Source organism: Ochotona princeps, chromosome 13, assembly GCF_030435755.1.
Source record: "Ochotona princeps isolate mOchPri1 chromosome 13, mOchPri1.hap1, whole genome shotgun sequence".
In the NCBI taxonomy this organism is placed as follows: Eukaryota; Metazoa; Chordata; class Mammalia; order Lagomorpha; family Ochotonidae; genus Ochotona; species Ochotona princeps.
Genome location: NC_080844.1, coordinates 23,465,804 through 23,480,348, shown reverse-complemented (window position 1 = coordinate 23,480,348; position 14,545 = coordinate 23,465,804). Strand labels below are relative to the sequence as shown.

Below are 14,545 nucleotides of genomic sequence, written 5' to 3'. Positions count from 1 at the left end.
AAAAATTTTAAAAAAACAAATTTAGAGAGCTTGAAGGTAGGTAAATATCTGGGGGGGGTGGTGGTGTGTGTATGCAAAACATGCATGCTAAGGGCATCTGCAGCCTGTGGACTGTTCCTGGAGAGGCTGAACAAACACCAAGCACCAAGAACAGGGTCCCAGACACAGTGAATGCTCACTGAAGGGCAGGGGCTGCTGTGAGATTCACCTGCAGTGTCTACTGCACAAATTCTTCACAGATATTTCCTCACAATATACAGTTTCAAGAACAGAAAACAGGCAATCTAATCACCTGCATCACAGGAGGTCTCTAATGGTCAAAAACTAATTTTCTCGGACCCGGCGGCGTGGCCTAGCGGCTAAAGTCCTCACCTTGAACGCCCCGGGATCCCATATGGACGCTGGTTCTAATCCCGGCAGCTCCACTTCCCATCCAGCTCCCTGCTTGTGGCCTGGGAAAGCAGTTGAGGACGGCCCAATGCATTGGGACACTGCACCCACGTGGGAGACCCGGAAGAGGCTCCTGGTTCCCGGCTTCGGATCGGTGCGCACTGGCCCATTGCGGCTCACTTGGGGAGTGAATCATCGGACGGAAGATCTTCCTCTCTGTCTCTCCTTCTCTCTGTATATCCAGCTTTCCAATAATAAAATCTTTAAAAAAAAAAAACTAATTTTCTCAACCACAAAATTTCAGTTATGCATACCACCCAGAATTGTTTGAAATAGTTAATGTTACATTAAAAGGTTGAATGTAAATAGCAGTTAATAATGTTAACAGCAATTACTGAAACCATGCAAGGACTATATTTCAAAATACAGAAAAATAAAAATAACTTAGGATGCCGATGATACTGATGATTACTTTCTTTTTACAAGGTCTCTTCACATTGCTCTTTAAATTTCTACGGCTAGAAATGTAAACCAGGGGCCAGCGCCGTGGAGCAAAGGCTAATCCTCTGTCTGCAGTTCCAGCATGCCATATGGGCACCAGTTCCTGTCCTGGATGCTCTACTTCCTATCCAGCTCCCTGCTAGTGGCATGGGAAAGCAGCAGAGGATGCCCCAAGTGCTCAAGCGCCTTCACCCACATGAGAAACCCACAAGGAAAAGGCCCCTGGCTTTGGACTTGCGAAACTGTGGCCCTTGCAGCCATTTTGGGAGTGAAGCAGCAGGTGGAAGACCTCTATGTCCGTCTCACTCTGTAAAATCTGCCTTTCAAATAAAAACATTTTTTTTAATTTCTAGAAATAAAAAGCTGTGTGCTTTCAAATCTTTTCCTAATATGAATAGCTGCCTCTCATGCCTAACTTAACAGAAGTCTGCAGGAAACTGAAATGCATGCCAAGGCCTGAGCACAACCACAAAGGCAGTACCTCTCTAGAGGCAGACATAGAGTTTACACTCCTCACCCAATAAGCCGCCATCAACAGCATGCCAGGTATCAATTATATTCCTGGACCAAAATGCTTCAAGGTGGTTTAACAAATATAGAGAAAAGAGTAGCTTCAGTGGAACTGAAGACAGCAAAGGATCCGGTCTTCCTTGTCATTTGACTTTTCTCTAACCACCCATCACTGTATCTCAGAAGTGTAGTCCTGGGACCACAAGCAATCAGAATCACACCAGAGTCTTCAAAATGCTGACCTCTGCCACCTTCCATCTCCACCCTCACATCTGCAACACTGGGATCTCAGAGGATCCCAGCTTTGGGATTTCTAAACAAACTCTCTAGGTGATGCTGGTGCACATTTTAAGAACTAGCTCTGTATTTCTCTGAGAAGCACAGAGTGGTCTTCAACCTGCCACTGGCTCACTCCTCTAATGCTCATGACATCTGGGACTGGCTCTGGATGAGGCCAGGAGCCTGAGACACAGTCCAGGTCTCCCAGACAAGGAGAGGTCCACGTAGCCGAGCCATTACTCGCTGCCTCCCAGGTGCACTTTAGCAGGAAGCTGAGCTCATCTGTGGAGCTGGCACTTAAGGATGCTTCCTAAAAGGCATGCTCATCGCTAGGCCAAATGCTCATACCAATGAATGTTACTCCACAAACAGGCTAATGAGATAAGGTAAACATCACAATTTTTAGTGAAAAAAGGCAAACGAGAACTCTGTATTGGCTGCTAAAGTCTTCAAATAACTCAGTGTCCAGATTAAACAGCCAGATTGTGAGGATCGCAAGAACAGAGGCAAATAACCCACAAATGTGTTTGCTGTAAAACTTATCAATCTTTCCAGAAAATAATTTGGCAAAATGAATCAGGAACCTTAAACTACACATGCCCTATGTCCCCAGTCAGGAAGCGGAGAAGCCAGGCTCCCATCAGGACTCGAATATCAAATGCAGGCATCCCAAGTAGTGGGTTAAGCCTAAAGGACAGGCATGTTAATGCAACAGATGGAGCCCCTGATTGAAAAACAAAGATCTCATATGGGAAGAAAGTGGGTTCTCTGGGAAGAAAGTGGCCCAGGTACTCTGCTTCTGATCCAGTCTCCTGCTAATGGAAGCAGTGTGTCATAGCTGAGTCACCTGGGTGCTGAGGACCCATCTGGGACACTCAGATGGTCTTCCTGGCTCCTGGCTGTGGCCTGGCCAAGCTGTTGCAGGCTTTGAGGGAAAAAACCAGCCAACGGAAGATAACTTTCTCTTTCTCTCTCCTTCTCTGTTGCTCTTTAAAACAAATAAAATTTCTAAAAATCTTAAATGATTCATAACACACCTATCACACATAATGTTAAGTGAGAAAGGATACCCATGAGCCCAGAAAGGAATTTAAGTCCCACAATGCTAGGACACTTATCTGTTGCTTTCTTCTGCATCCCTAAAACTTACCAATGCACACAACATATGGCAGGAACTCTATATGTGTTACAAAAATAAACTATGTGTGGGCATATTTTCAAAAGAGTAAGAAAAAGTTCCCAAAGTATAATCTGTAGCTATTGCTGGATTTTATATTTAGGGATGACTTTTTACTCTTTTTTCTCCTTTATAGCTGTACTTTCAAATATTCCATAATAAGTTTGTAATAATTTTAACACTGGAGAAAAAAAACAGCAACAGCTAATTTTCTAACTCCCATGAACCTTCCTATATGAGATATAGTTAAGCTCTGTATCAATTCTATTTGCAGAGTAACAGGTGAGCATCTTTTCACAACAGAGAAACTGCCTTAGAGTTATGCCACATCATAAATGGGGAGAGCGTTTAATACTTGTTACAAATATAATTGCTTTTGTGATCTGCAGTTGTTAGCAGATTAGCAGAAATGTGCAGGAAAGAGATTTGTAAATATATGACATTCACAAAATATTTCTACTGGTAGCTCTGTGAATTGTGGAGACGTAATGAAGGAATAAAAATTAAATGTGGTTGCTTTTGTAGTGTAACCACCAAAGATGTTGGGCAAGAGCATCCACAGACTCCACAAATGCTACAATAAACTAACACTAAAACTGTGTTTCCCTCCTTTGTAGTTGATTAAGTGTTTTATATAAAAGATTATACATGGCCACCATTCCCCCATGAATACTGTAAATAAGGATCACATCTCGAAACACATGGGATTATCTAAAGCGGGATCAACTGGTATACTTGTTAGCTCACCATTCTGGACACTTTCAAACAGCAAAACATGGCACCAACTTTATGGTAATCTTCTGATCAAACTGCCACCAAAATGACTTCATCTTCGGAACAATTTCTGGCTTTGCTGACTGGCTTATACTGGAATAACCCATCTACGAAAAGCTAAAACCTGTCAGTTCTAACAGTTCTAACAGAAACTTCCAATGGATAAAAGTGGGGGAGAAGGACCTTAAAGCCATTTCAGGTAACACAGAGTAAAATGGACATTTGTATTGTACTATGTAATTTTCCATGGTGGGGGCAGCGAGGAATCTTGCTTAGAGAAAACAGTGGAGTTCAAAAAAGAAAGAAAAAAAATAGAACTTGTTCCAATATTTAGTGGTCCTAGGTCATGTTCCTAAAAGGAGTAACACAATGAGAACAGCTTTAGGTGACCAAAGCGGTTTCCTCCTTGGGGATTTAGGATTATTCCTGGATGGTATCAACAAAGAAATTCTACCTGAGACGGACACTTGCCACAACAGCTAGGAGGTCATCCTATATGCATGGGTTTGAGTCCAAGGTCTGCTGTTAGTGCCAGCTTCCTGCTAATGCCTAGGCTGGGAGGTGGCAGATAATGACTCCGGCGCTTGGGTCCCTACCACACACACTGGAGACACAGACAGAATTTCTGGCTCCTGCTTCAGTCTGAGTCAGCCCCATCTTCCTGGGCATTTGGAAGAGCTTTTAATGTGTCTGCTCACTTGCTCTCTTGCTCACTCTGTCTCTCCTTTCCCTTTCAAGTATAAATGAATGGATAATTTTATTTTAAAAACAGTTTACCCTGTATAACAATCTTAGTAATATTATATTTTTCTAGGGATTTCTTATGTAGGGCCAAGCCTCAGTCAGACTCAGATTACATTTGGTTTCAGGGACATCTTGGAACTTGGGCTCCCAAAGCACCTTTGTTCTGCACATTTGGGGGGACTATGATTTGAGTCACCCCGCATCCACTCTGATCCTGCCCATGCCTGCTTCTACCACCACAGCTGGAAATGAAGATCCATTCCCGGAGTGTCCTGCAACACAAAGTGGCCAAAGAAATGCAGATGAAAGATCCAGGAGAGAGAGAGCTCTCTAGGGAGCAATTTTTGTTCTTCCCCATTTCCCTGCATCGTTCACAGAGCACCTACCACTGCCACAGGGTGATGAGTACAGAGGCAAGGAGGCTGAATGGTGCCAGGCTCCCGGGCACCCCACACAGCTGATGGGGTCTCCACTGCTCAGCCTCAAAGTCCTATTCACTGAGCAAGATGAATCCCTGGCTTAAGCCATCCTGTACTGGGGTTCCTGTTCATGGCAGCCAAATACATTCCTGTCTGTGCAAGTCATCAATACACAAGCCACTCCAGCTTTGCCTTGCCAATGATTAGCCTAATTAAAACCCTGCAAGCCTTCAAGCAGGTGAGCCCGTCTGTGAGTACTGACTCCATGTCCGGCAGCACGGGCTGCAATGTCCATCAGGCCTTAAGGCCCCTGCGCAGGACCTTGAGTGAGGACCCCCGCCAAGGCCAGTGCTGTGACACAGCCTGAACGCTCCACTACCCAGCTTCACAACTTACAATGCACTTTTTTCCATTAGTCGCTTAAAGAAATTCTGACTCAACCACAGCTGTCTGCACTCATTTTTGCTCTCTGAATCAACCACAATTGTCCTAACAAACTTCTTGAGTTTTCAAAGGAAGACAAACAAAAACAAAACAAACCAAAAAATCAAATTCCACTATCCCCTCCCCCAAAAAGAAACAACTTAAATGCACTTTTTTTAAAGTTCAAAGACCTGGGGACCAGCATTGGGGTGCCGTGATTTAAGAGGCCTCCTGTGCCACCGGCATCTCATATAAGTACCCACTTCAAATCCCAGCTGCCCACTTACAATCCAGCTTCCAACTAACATGCCTAGGAAAGCAGTGGAACATGGCCCATGTGCTTGGGCTCATGCATGTGGGATACCCAGATGAAGTTCTGTTTTCCTGGCTTCAACCTGGCTTAGTACCACCTGTTATGACCACTTGGGAAATGATTCAACAGATGGAAAATTCTTTGTGTCTTTCCCTCTACCTTTCAAACAAATGTGCAATTATTGCAATAGATAAATACATAAAAACAAAAAGACTTGGAAAGCACTGGCTTTCAAGTGTTTTTAATTTTTATTAACCTGCAGGACAGAAGGAGACGGATGGAGAGTGAGTTCCCACCTGCTGGTTCATTCCCCAGTGCCTGCAACAGCCTGCCAGGCCACAGTTCAGCACCAGAAACACAGCCCCGGTCTCCCACTTGAATAGTATGAACCCAATGACTTGAACCATCAATACTGCCTCCCAGGATCTGCATTAACAGGAAGTCGGCATTGGGAGCTAGAGCCAGGCATCAAGCCCTAGCCCTTGGATGTAGGATGCAGATCTTACCTGTCTCTTACCCTCTGGGCTAAACACCCACCTCTGTCTTCAAGTGTGTGACACCTTCCTCCACCCCGGCGGACACTGCTGCTGCTGCTAACCCAAAGCTGATGGAGTCCACACTCCTGGCACAGGCTAAGGATCTCACAGGCCTCCTCTCGTTCAGGGCTCAATTACTAGCCACATCTTGGAGGTGAGCAAAGGCTTCTGCACAGCCTTTCCTTCCAAAAGCCTCATGTTCACAGCCAACTTGCAACCAGAAGAGGAATAAACGGATTTCGATGCTAGCGTTTGTTAAGAACACCCGAGGTGTACCGTTCAGGACCAAAGCAGGAAAAACATTCAAAGAACAATTGCAGCTGAACCAAGTGAAAAGCCCACACTTTTGTCTGCCAGTATTTAACTCCGTGTGTACTCACCTACCTTCACAAGGGCCGATCTACTCTACACAGGCAAGCTACCAGTGGAAGTTCAATAATCATTTAGATAGCTGTGAATGCTCGGTAATTACAAGATCATTTAATTAATTTTCCAACAGACTGGACATTCATCTTCAACCTAAGAACGTACTCCTTATAGGTGACGGTTCATAATGAGCAGTTAGTTGTGTATTCAGTACTTCCGGTGTAGCCAGCACATGTCACTTCTGCAGATCATCTTCCTCTTCTCACAGCAAGATCAGAAAGTAAGTTCTATCGTGAACACCGCTTACAGAAACAGGGTTATAGGCGATGAACTTCCCCAAGTTATCCATCAGAAAGTAACTCCAAGATTCAAATGCAGTCCTGACCCATATCCCTGTGCTCTTACCCACCATGCTTCCCAAAGCACTGGGTTTTGTCCTTGGTTATTGGGTCTTGAATACACATTGGCAATTAAGCGCTACTCTTTACAACTTTGCTTCCAGCATGCCACCATTTTTTCAGTCACTCTTACTTCTTAGCTCTTACTGCTCCCACAACAATATTTAAGAAATCATTCAACAATATTCACTGAAGTTTGCAGAATCAAACAAGTAACATAACTGCTCACCACACTTGCAATCAATGTTTACTGTCTACCTGTGCTACTCAGGAATATGATTCTGCCTCTCACTGTAAACAGGTAACATGGTCTTTAACACTGCTAGCAACAGGGTCTTAGAAGTGTACAAGATGTTGTCCATGCCTACAATATCTGGAGGCAGAATGAAGGACTTATGACTGTTTATAAAGTACCAACCATTGCAATACTATAGAGGAAATCAATGGGGGGAGGAAGGAGTTTAGGGAGGGGTACAGCAAATCCTAAAGACTATGGAATTGTATCATAAAACAACAATAAATAATAGTAATCTAAAAAAAAAGAAGTGTGCAGGGCCCAGCGTGATAGCCTAGCAGCCAAAGTCCTCACCTTGCACACACCAGGATCCCACATGGGCACCAGTTTGTATCCCAGCAGCCTCACTTCCCATCCAGCTCCCTGCTTGTGGCCGGGAAAAGCAAAAGAGGATGGACCCAAGGCCTTGGGACCCTGTACCTGAATGGGAGACCTGGAAGAAGCTCCAGACTTCGGATCAGTTCAGCTCTGCCCATCGCCCCCATTTGTGGACTGAATCAACAGATGGAAGATGTTCCTCTCTCCTCCTCCTCTCTGTATATCTGACTTTCCAATAAAAATAAATAAATCTTTTTTAAAAAAAAAAAGTATACGAGATGAGTCCCATGGGATAATGGCTCAGCGGCTAAATCTTTGCCTTGCAGGCACCAGAATTCCATATAGGCACCAGCAATATTCCAGCTGCTCCACTTCCCATCCAGCTCCCTGCCTTTGGTCTGGAAAAGCAGCCAAGGATGGCCCAAAGCCTTGGGACCCTGCTCCTGACTAAGAGACTCAGAAAAACTCCTGGCTCCTAGCTTCAGATCCGCTCAGCTCTGGCCACTGTAGTCACTTAGGAGTGAACCAACGGATGGAAGATCTTTCTCTCTGCATCTCCTTCTCTCTGAAAATCTGTCTTTTCAATAAAAAATAATCATTTTTAAAAGGAGTGTACAAGTCATCAATGCCTGTTCATGAACACAGGGCATTTCCTCCATCATTAGTACCCTCCACTGATCTACTGAACACAGGCGAGCAGAGCCCTGAAAATGCCAATGCTTCTAGGTTTCTTGAGGAAATTTTATATTTTACTGTACATACGCATGCTTTCCAATGTAAAAAGGAAAGGATTAATACAGCAAACCTGCATTTGCCTCTCAAGACCTGGCAAACACCAACGCTATGACTCTTTCTATATCCAAACATCTCCTACATCCTTCTAGACTTTTCTCTAGTTACTCTCCTCCCTCTTTTCATGTCATAACTCACATTTTATTGATTTAAATGAATCAACACTATTCTCTCATGTGAAGCACGAAACAGTTTCTAAATCTTTACTAAAGAAATTAAAACTGATTTCTCTGTGTCATTAAAAATGCTGTCCATGGTATCCATTCCAAGACTGTGCCACCCGTCCAAAGTAACTCCACAGGAATTCCCTTCTGCAACAGCACTAGGAAACATGATGACTGTCATTTGGAGCCTAACAAAAATGTTAAATATGCTGCATGACTATTCCCAAGTAGTAATTAGATGGCGGTGTGTATACATGTCATTTCTTTTTAAGATTCAGTGATCACTCAAGAATGGTATTTCACTTCTTTGACTACTACCCTACTGCCCACATTTTAACCTCACTGAATTTTTGGTTCATTGCGTAGAAGAATTTCTCCACTAATAAAAATACAACCTATTAAAGATTAACCTGCCCCCAGGACAGTCTCTCTGAAAACAAATTCCAAACGTTACAGTCACCAATTTATACTGGGACGATTTAAAGGCTTCCCAATTGTACTTACCCTGATCTAAGTGAAAAAAACTACATATATTTTACGGCTATGCGAAAGAGAAAAATGGCAAATTGAAATTCTCAATATGATCATTTCAATAAATACAGACTTTTTCAAGTGAAATCTTTTTTATCCAACAATATCTGACAATATCACCATGCTTGCTCATCAGCTAGATTTCCTCCACTGGTTCCTATATTAGTTCCGCAATCATGAGACTGCTACAAAATTTACATTCCCAAACAATTACTAAGTATACACTGTATGTCATCCTTGTGGCTAGCATTGGACATCTTTGGAATCTATGATGCAATGTTTATTATTAATAATATGGCAGGGGCCCGGCGATGTGGCCTAGCGGCTAAAGTCCTCGCCTTGAACACTCCGAGATCCCATATGGGCACTGGTTCTAATCCCGGCAGCCCCACTTCCCATCCAGCTCCCTGCTGGTGGCCTAGGAAAGCAGTCAAGGACGGCCCAATGCTTTGGGATCCTGCACCCGTGTGGGAGACCTGGAGGAAGTTCCTAGTTCCTGGCTCTGGATCAGCACAGCACTGGCCGTTGCACTCACTTGGGGAGTGAATCATCGGATGGAAGATCGTCCTCTCTGTCTCTCCTCCTCTCTGTATATTTGACTTTGTAATAAAAATAAATTAAAATAATAATAATAATAAAGCAACTGGTCTTTATTAAGCTTTTATCACTTATCAACACAAAGAGCAAGTTTTAACTTATTAGCCATTATCTTTTTCAGGTCTCATAAAAGCTCAGAAAAAGGGCCTCACAGCAATTCCATTAGATGGATGGGCAAACTGAGGCCAAAGGCCTAGATTTTCCAAGGTCCTGTAGGGATTTGAACGCAGGTGTGAATGATTCTAGCGCTCACTCTCACTATAAACACCTAGTATAACACCAAGACCCACACACTACTCTCGTTTGCACAACCATGATTGCTCGATGTGCCCTGCACCGGGAAGCAAGCATCATAAAATGCCCTGGTACACTGCACACAGGAGCCACTGTTCAAAATGTTCTCAATTCACTTTCCCAGAAAGGATAAATCACATACCGTAAATTGTGTAAGGCTAGTTCACGTATTATGATCAGTCATTAATATTTTTTAAGATTTATTTACTAAGAAGTCGATGAGAGAGAGGTATCTTCCATCTGTTGGCTCACTGCTCAGGCTGGAGGGGCAGGAATCCAAGCACTGTAGTGCTGCTATCCTAGGGAAATGGGTCAGAAGCAGAGCTTGGAACAAGCTTAAACAGCACTCCAGTGGGAGATGTACGTATCCCAAGCAGCAGTTTAACTCACTGTGCCACCACACCAGACCCCTTTGAATAACTCCTTATCTCTGCAGGCTGCTGAAAAAATGTTAAACTCTGTTAACACCTGCTAAAGAAGTCTGACTGCTGCAAAACCTTAAACCATGTCAGCACATCCTATTTACAGAGGATGTACAGAGCCTCCAAATGTATTTCAAAAAAAAAAAAAAGCCCTCCCCATTTGCACCTTAGCCAAAATGAAAATGGATTGCTCTAAACTCAGGTTATACATTTCTCACCTCACTCCATTCTTACAGAAAACTGGAAACCTGCTAAAATTCATAAATATGCTCTCTCATCAATTCAGTCCAGACCATCTCAAAATATTTTTCTAACATAAATTTAGTGAGAAACTCAGATTAAGACCCAAGAAAATAGCTACAACGAGTAGCTGAAATGCACCTGGGTGCTTGAATGTCAATCTCACCAGCTTGTTGTTGGAGCGATTTAACACAGAAGTTGCTATCCTAAGAAGAAATGCGAGCTAAGCGGTAAGTACAGAAAGAAAGTTATCAGGCACGTTGATCAATAAAAATAAACAACAAGGGAGAGGAGAGCCTAGAGCATCCAAAAACGCCTGCCAAACACTCAGGCTATTTGTTTCCACCAAGTTATTGTTTTGGAAAACATGGTGTTCTCTCTTAAAATAACCCGCTTAATAGCTCTCCAAAGCCACTGCGTTTACCCCGGGGTCTAAATCGCTCCCATAATGTGATTCGTTGACTGATAAAGTCAACTGTTACGCACTAACACCACAAAAGAGAAGCTGGGCAAGTTTCAACTCTGCCTGATAAGGGGACACTAACTACTGAAGGAGTCTTCGCTGCTGGCCCTGGTGACACTCCTGGGCTGACCCTCCAGAGCAGCCTTAAGCCCTACTCTTCTCTCTTGCCTTTGGACGTGGGAAAGGAGCCACTCCAGTAGCTTCAGGTTTGCTACTAATTAAAACTGTTAAGGAAGGTCAAAATGACCTTGGACGTTTTAGTGCTCGCTCCAATCCTCGCCTTATAAATCAGAAGCTGCTCCCAGTCTGGTATGGTTAAAGTTTCCCTGCCTGGGAAAGTCCCAGAGAAACTGAGTGGGGAGGGGAAAAAATCCCAAATTGTGAAAGACAGAAATCAGACCCTCGCAGCACACAGCAAGATTTGTCAGAACTGAACGTAACTGTTGATGTTTTATAAGCCAGAAAGGGGAGACACACACACACACACAAATGCACACTCACACAGCGCCACTGCCCGACGCAGTCCCCTCGCCCCGGGCCCCTCCTGGACATCTGCAAAGCGGTTCCCACTGGCCAGACAAGGCCCCTCAGCTGAGCGATGAGGGACTGCCAAGGCAGAGAGGGAAACGGACAGAAACGGACCGGCTGCCGAGGAGCGGAGAGTCGCTCGCAGAATCGGCGCGGTGCGCGGCGTGAGCGGGACACAGCCTGGGTGTCCCGGCCAAGCCCGCATCTCCCGTGAGGAGGCGGCAACTTGGGTGCACCGTGAACGACACGGCCTGCGGCTTCTTCTGAAGCCGGCCAGGTCAGCACCCCCGAACCCCACCCCGGCACCCGCAGCCCCGAGCGGCATGATCCATTTCCCGCGTCGCTCCGGGCGCCAAAGTAGCGGGAGCCGAGCGAGGAAGGAGCTAGAGCCCCGAGGACGCGTTGGGGGATGCCTACCTTGTAACATGGCCTCAAGTTTCTTCCTGTCCACGCGGAAGCGCTCCTCGCTCCACTCGGGGCTGTGCAGGGGCGCGCCGGCCACCAGATCGTCCTCGGAGCCCGGCATGGGCGAATCGGTGCTGCGCTCACTGTTGGAGCCCGGGTCCGACTGAGCCGCCAGGTAGCCGGGCTCGCCCTGGGCGGCCATGGTGGGCGCGGGGAGCTCGGACTCCAGCTGTGGCCGCCGTCCGCGCCGTCGCCGCCTCCGCACTGCTTTCGCCGCGGCCGCCGCCTCCGCTCGCCTGCCGGGCTCGACTGGCTCCGCGCGCCGCGGCGCTAGCTCGTCCCCGCGCCCCAGCAGCAGCCGGCGCCGCCGCCGCCGCCACGGAGGCCCCGGCGCATCCCAGGCGCGGGCGCCGCCCACGCCGCCCGCCGCCCCGGGTCGCGGCCCGGGTCCTGGGCCAGTGGCTGCGCCGCCCCCCGCCAGCACCGCCCGCGCGCACGGAGCGCGCCGCGCCGCCCCGGCCTCCATCCGCAGGGCTCCGGCGCCCCCTCCCCGCCCGCCGCCCCTGCAGCCGCGCGCTCATTGGCCGGGCCGACCCACGGGGAGCCGCGGCGGGCGGGCGGCCCTTGGCGCTCACACACACTCGCGCGCGCACACACCACGTACATACACGGGCCCCTCCAACGGTACCTCCGCCAACACCCAAGGTCCCGCGCAGCCTAGTGCTACTCCAGGCTCAGACCCCGGCCAAGCTCAAGTACAGCGGGCTCTAGAGATGTACTCCAGGCCCGCGTAGAACTTCTCTTCCATGCACACTTCACACACACACACACACACACACTGGCCCCTAAAACTCGCAGCCGGCGTTGGTCCCCCGAGTGTGAACAGAGGGGAGCGAGAAAACCAGCTTGGAGAGGAAACCAAGACCCCAGGCCCCGTCGCACAGGCAGCACCCCACACGTGGCTCCTGCGGCATTTCGGCCACGAGGCCTCCTCTCGCCCGCTCAGTTGGGCCAAGTGGACAAGAGTCCTACTTTTTAATTCCGAAAGAAGGGATTTCTTTTTCCCTTGAATGGTGTTCCGGAGGAGTCGTGTTCTCTGAGATTCTCAAAGCATGGATCTCGTGGATTTTTAAAGGGAAGAGAGAAATCGAGGGAGGAAAAGGCTCCAGGGCAACACTGGTGATGAGCCGGCAGTGGGCAGCTGAGCAGGGGCCCCTGGGGTGTTCAGGGGGCAGGGACCCCCAGCCCACCCCCATGCTCGCAGCCACGCCAGCTCACCTTCTGTCATTCTCAGTCTTGGATTCGGAGAGCAGTGTGGGAAATTAGGAAAGCCACTGGAACTCTATTTTCCTAGTTCCTGAATTCATTTGTTCAAAAGTCAAAACAACCATGTAATTGTTTTACCCTTTGGTGGAAGGGCTGACGGGGACAAAGAGTTTGTCCCTGTGATGTTGGCTGTAAGTGCAGGGACATCTCTATGGTGCGTAGTGACCATTGCATAACCGTGCAAAATGCCTAAAACCGAACTATTTAAAGGTTCCACTGGCTCCTTGACAAGAACTGGCTCTGTGCCGACAGCTGCTGCTGCCTTTACAGCAGAGAAACTGAGATGAGCAGGGACATGAGTGAGATCCCGGAGCAGCAGATGATGCGGCCAGGAATCCAGGCACAACTTACCTGCTCCGATGCACTACTCAGGGCTCCTCCTCTGAAATTGTGAATTACTGTCATCATAACAACCATGGTTAGTGGGAAGCCCATCTGTGTTAGCTAAAAAGGACGTCTCCAGGATCATCCTCCCACTGTCCTCCGTCAGGGAGGGTCACCCTTTTTTTCTATAGCGACGTGTTTGGGGGCACCAAACATAGTAGATCCGAACAACAGTGAGCTCAATTGGACGCCTTGCTTGTGCTCCTGGAGCCGATCTTCCCATGCGAAGGACAGGGTATTAGCCAAAAACAAGGCCATTACTTAGACAAGTATGTCACTGTGCCTTTAGTAAGCCCTATAAATAGGAGTCAACAGACAAAACAACATGTATGTGCTCCCTGGGTTCAATAGGGGAAGTCGGTGGAGGTTTCTTTTAAAAAGTAATCTGGAGGCAGGCTAATCCTCCACCCTGTGATGCTGGGATCCCATATGGACACCAGTTTGTGTCCCTGCTGCTCCACTTCCCTTCCAGCTCCCTGCTTGTGGCCTGGGACAGCAGTAGAAGATAACCCAAAGGCGTGGGTGCCTATGTCCATGTGGGAGACCCAAGAGGAAGCTCCTGGGTCCTGACTTTCTATGGGCTCAGTTCCATCCATTGTGGCCATCTGGGGATTGAGCCAGCAGATGGAAGACCTTTTCTCTCTAGCTCACCTTCTTTCTGTAAATCTGCCTTTCAAATAAGTAAATCTAGTTTTTTTTTTAATGACTGTAGAATGCAGAACAGAAGTTCAAGAAGAAATTTGGCAAGAAAGGGAAAAAGAAGAACCATTCCTGTAGACAATAATTAATCATGTCAACATCACTGAAGGCAGATATTACGAGTATCTGGTTTGCTATTTTTTATTTTCAATGTATTTGAAAGAGAGAGGACAACCACTTCCACACAGTGGTTCTCTCTCCAAATGTCCATGGGCTGTGGTAGATCAGAGTAGGGCAATCGGAACTCAGAGATCAGA

The 14,545-nt window shown here is 46.9% G+C and overlaps 1 protein-coding gene across 3 annotated transcripts in view; it reads right to left on the bottom strand.

The window, feature by feature from the left end:
- BICC1 (BicC family RNA binding protein 1) overlaps positions 1–12,430 on the bottom strand; it is a 261,793-nt gene extending 249,363 nt beyond the window's left edge. For 2 of the 3 annotated variants that reach the window (XM_058672037.1, XM_058672039.1), the window contains exon 1: positions 11,892–12,428. In XM_058672037.1, the coding sequence (XP_058528020.1) occupies positions 11,892–12,405 (514 nt within the window). In that variant the 5' untranslated portion in view covers positions 12,406–12,428. Of the gene's footprint in view, positions 1–11,891 lie in introns of all 3 variants that reach the window. The other variant, XM_058672038.1, reaches the window with a different exon arrangement.
- Positions 12,431–14,545: the final 2,115 nt, after the last annotated feature.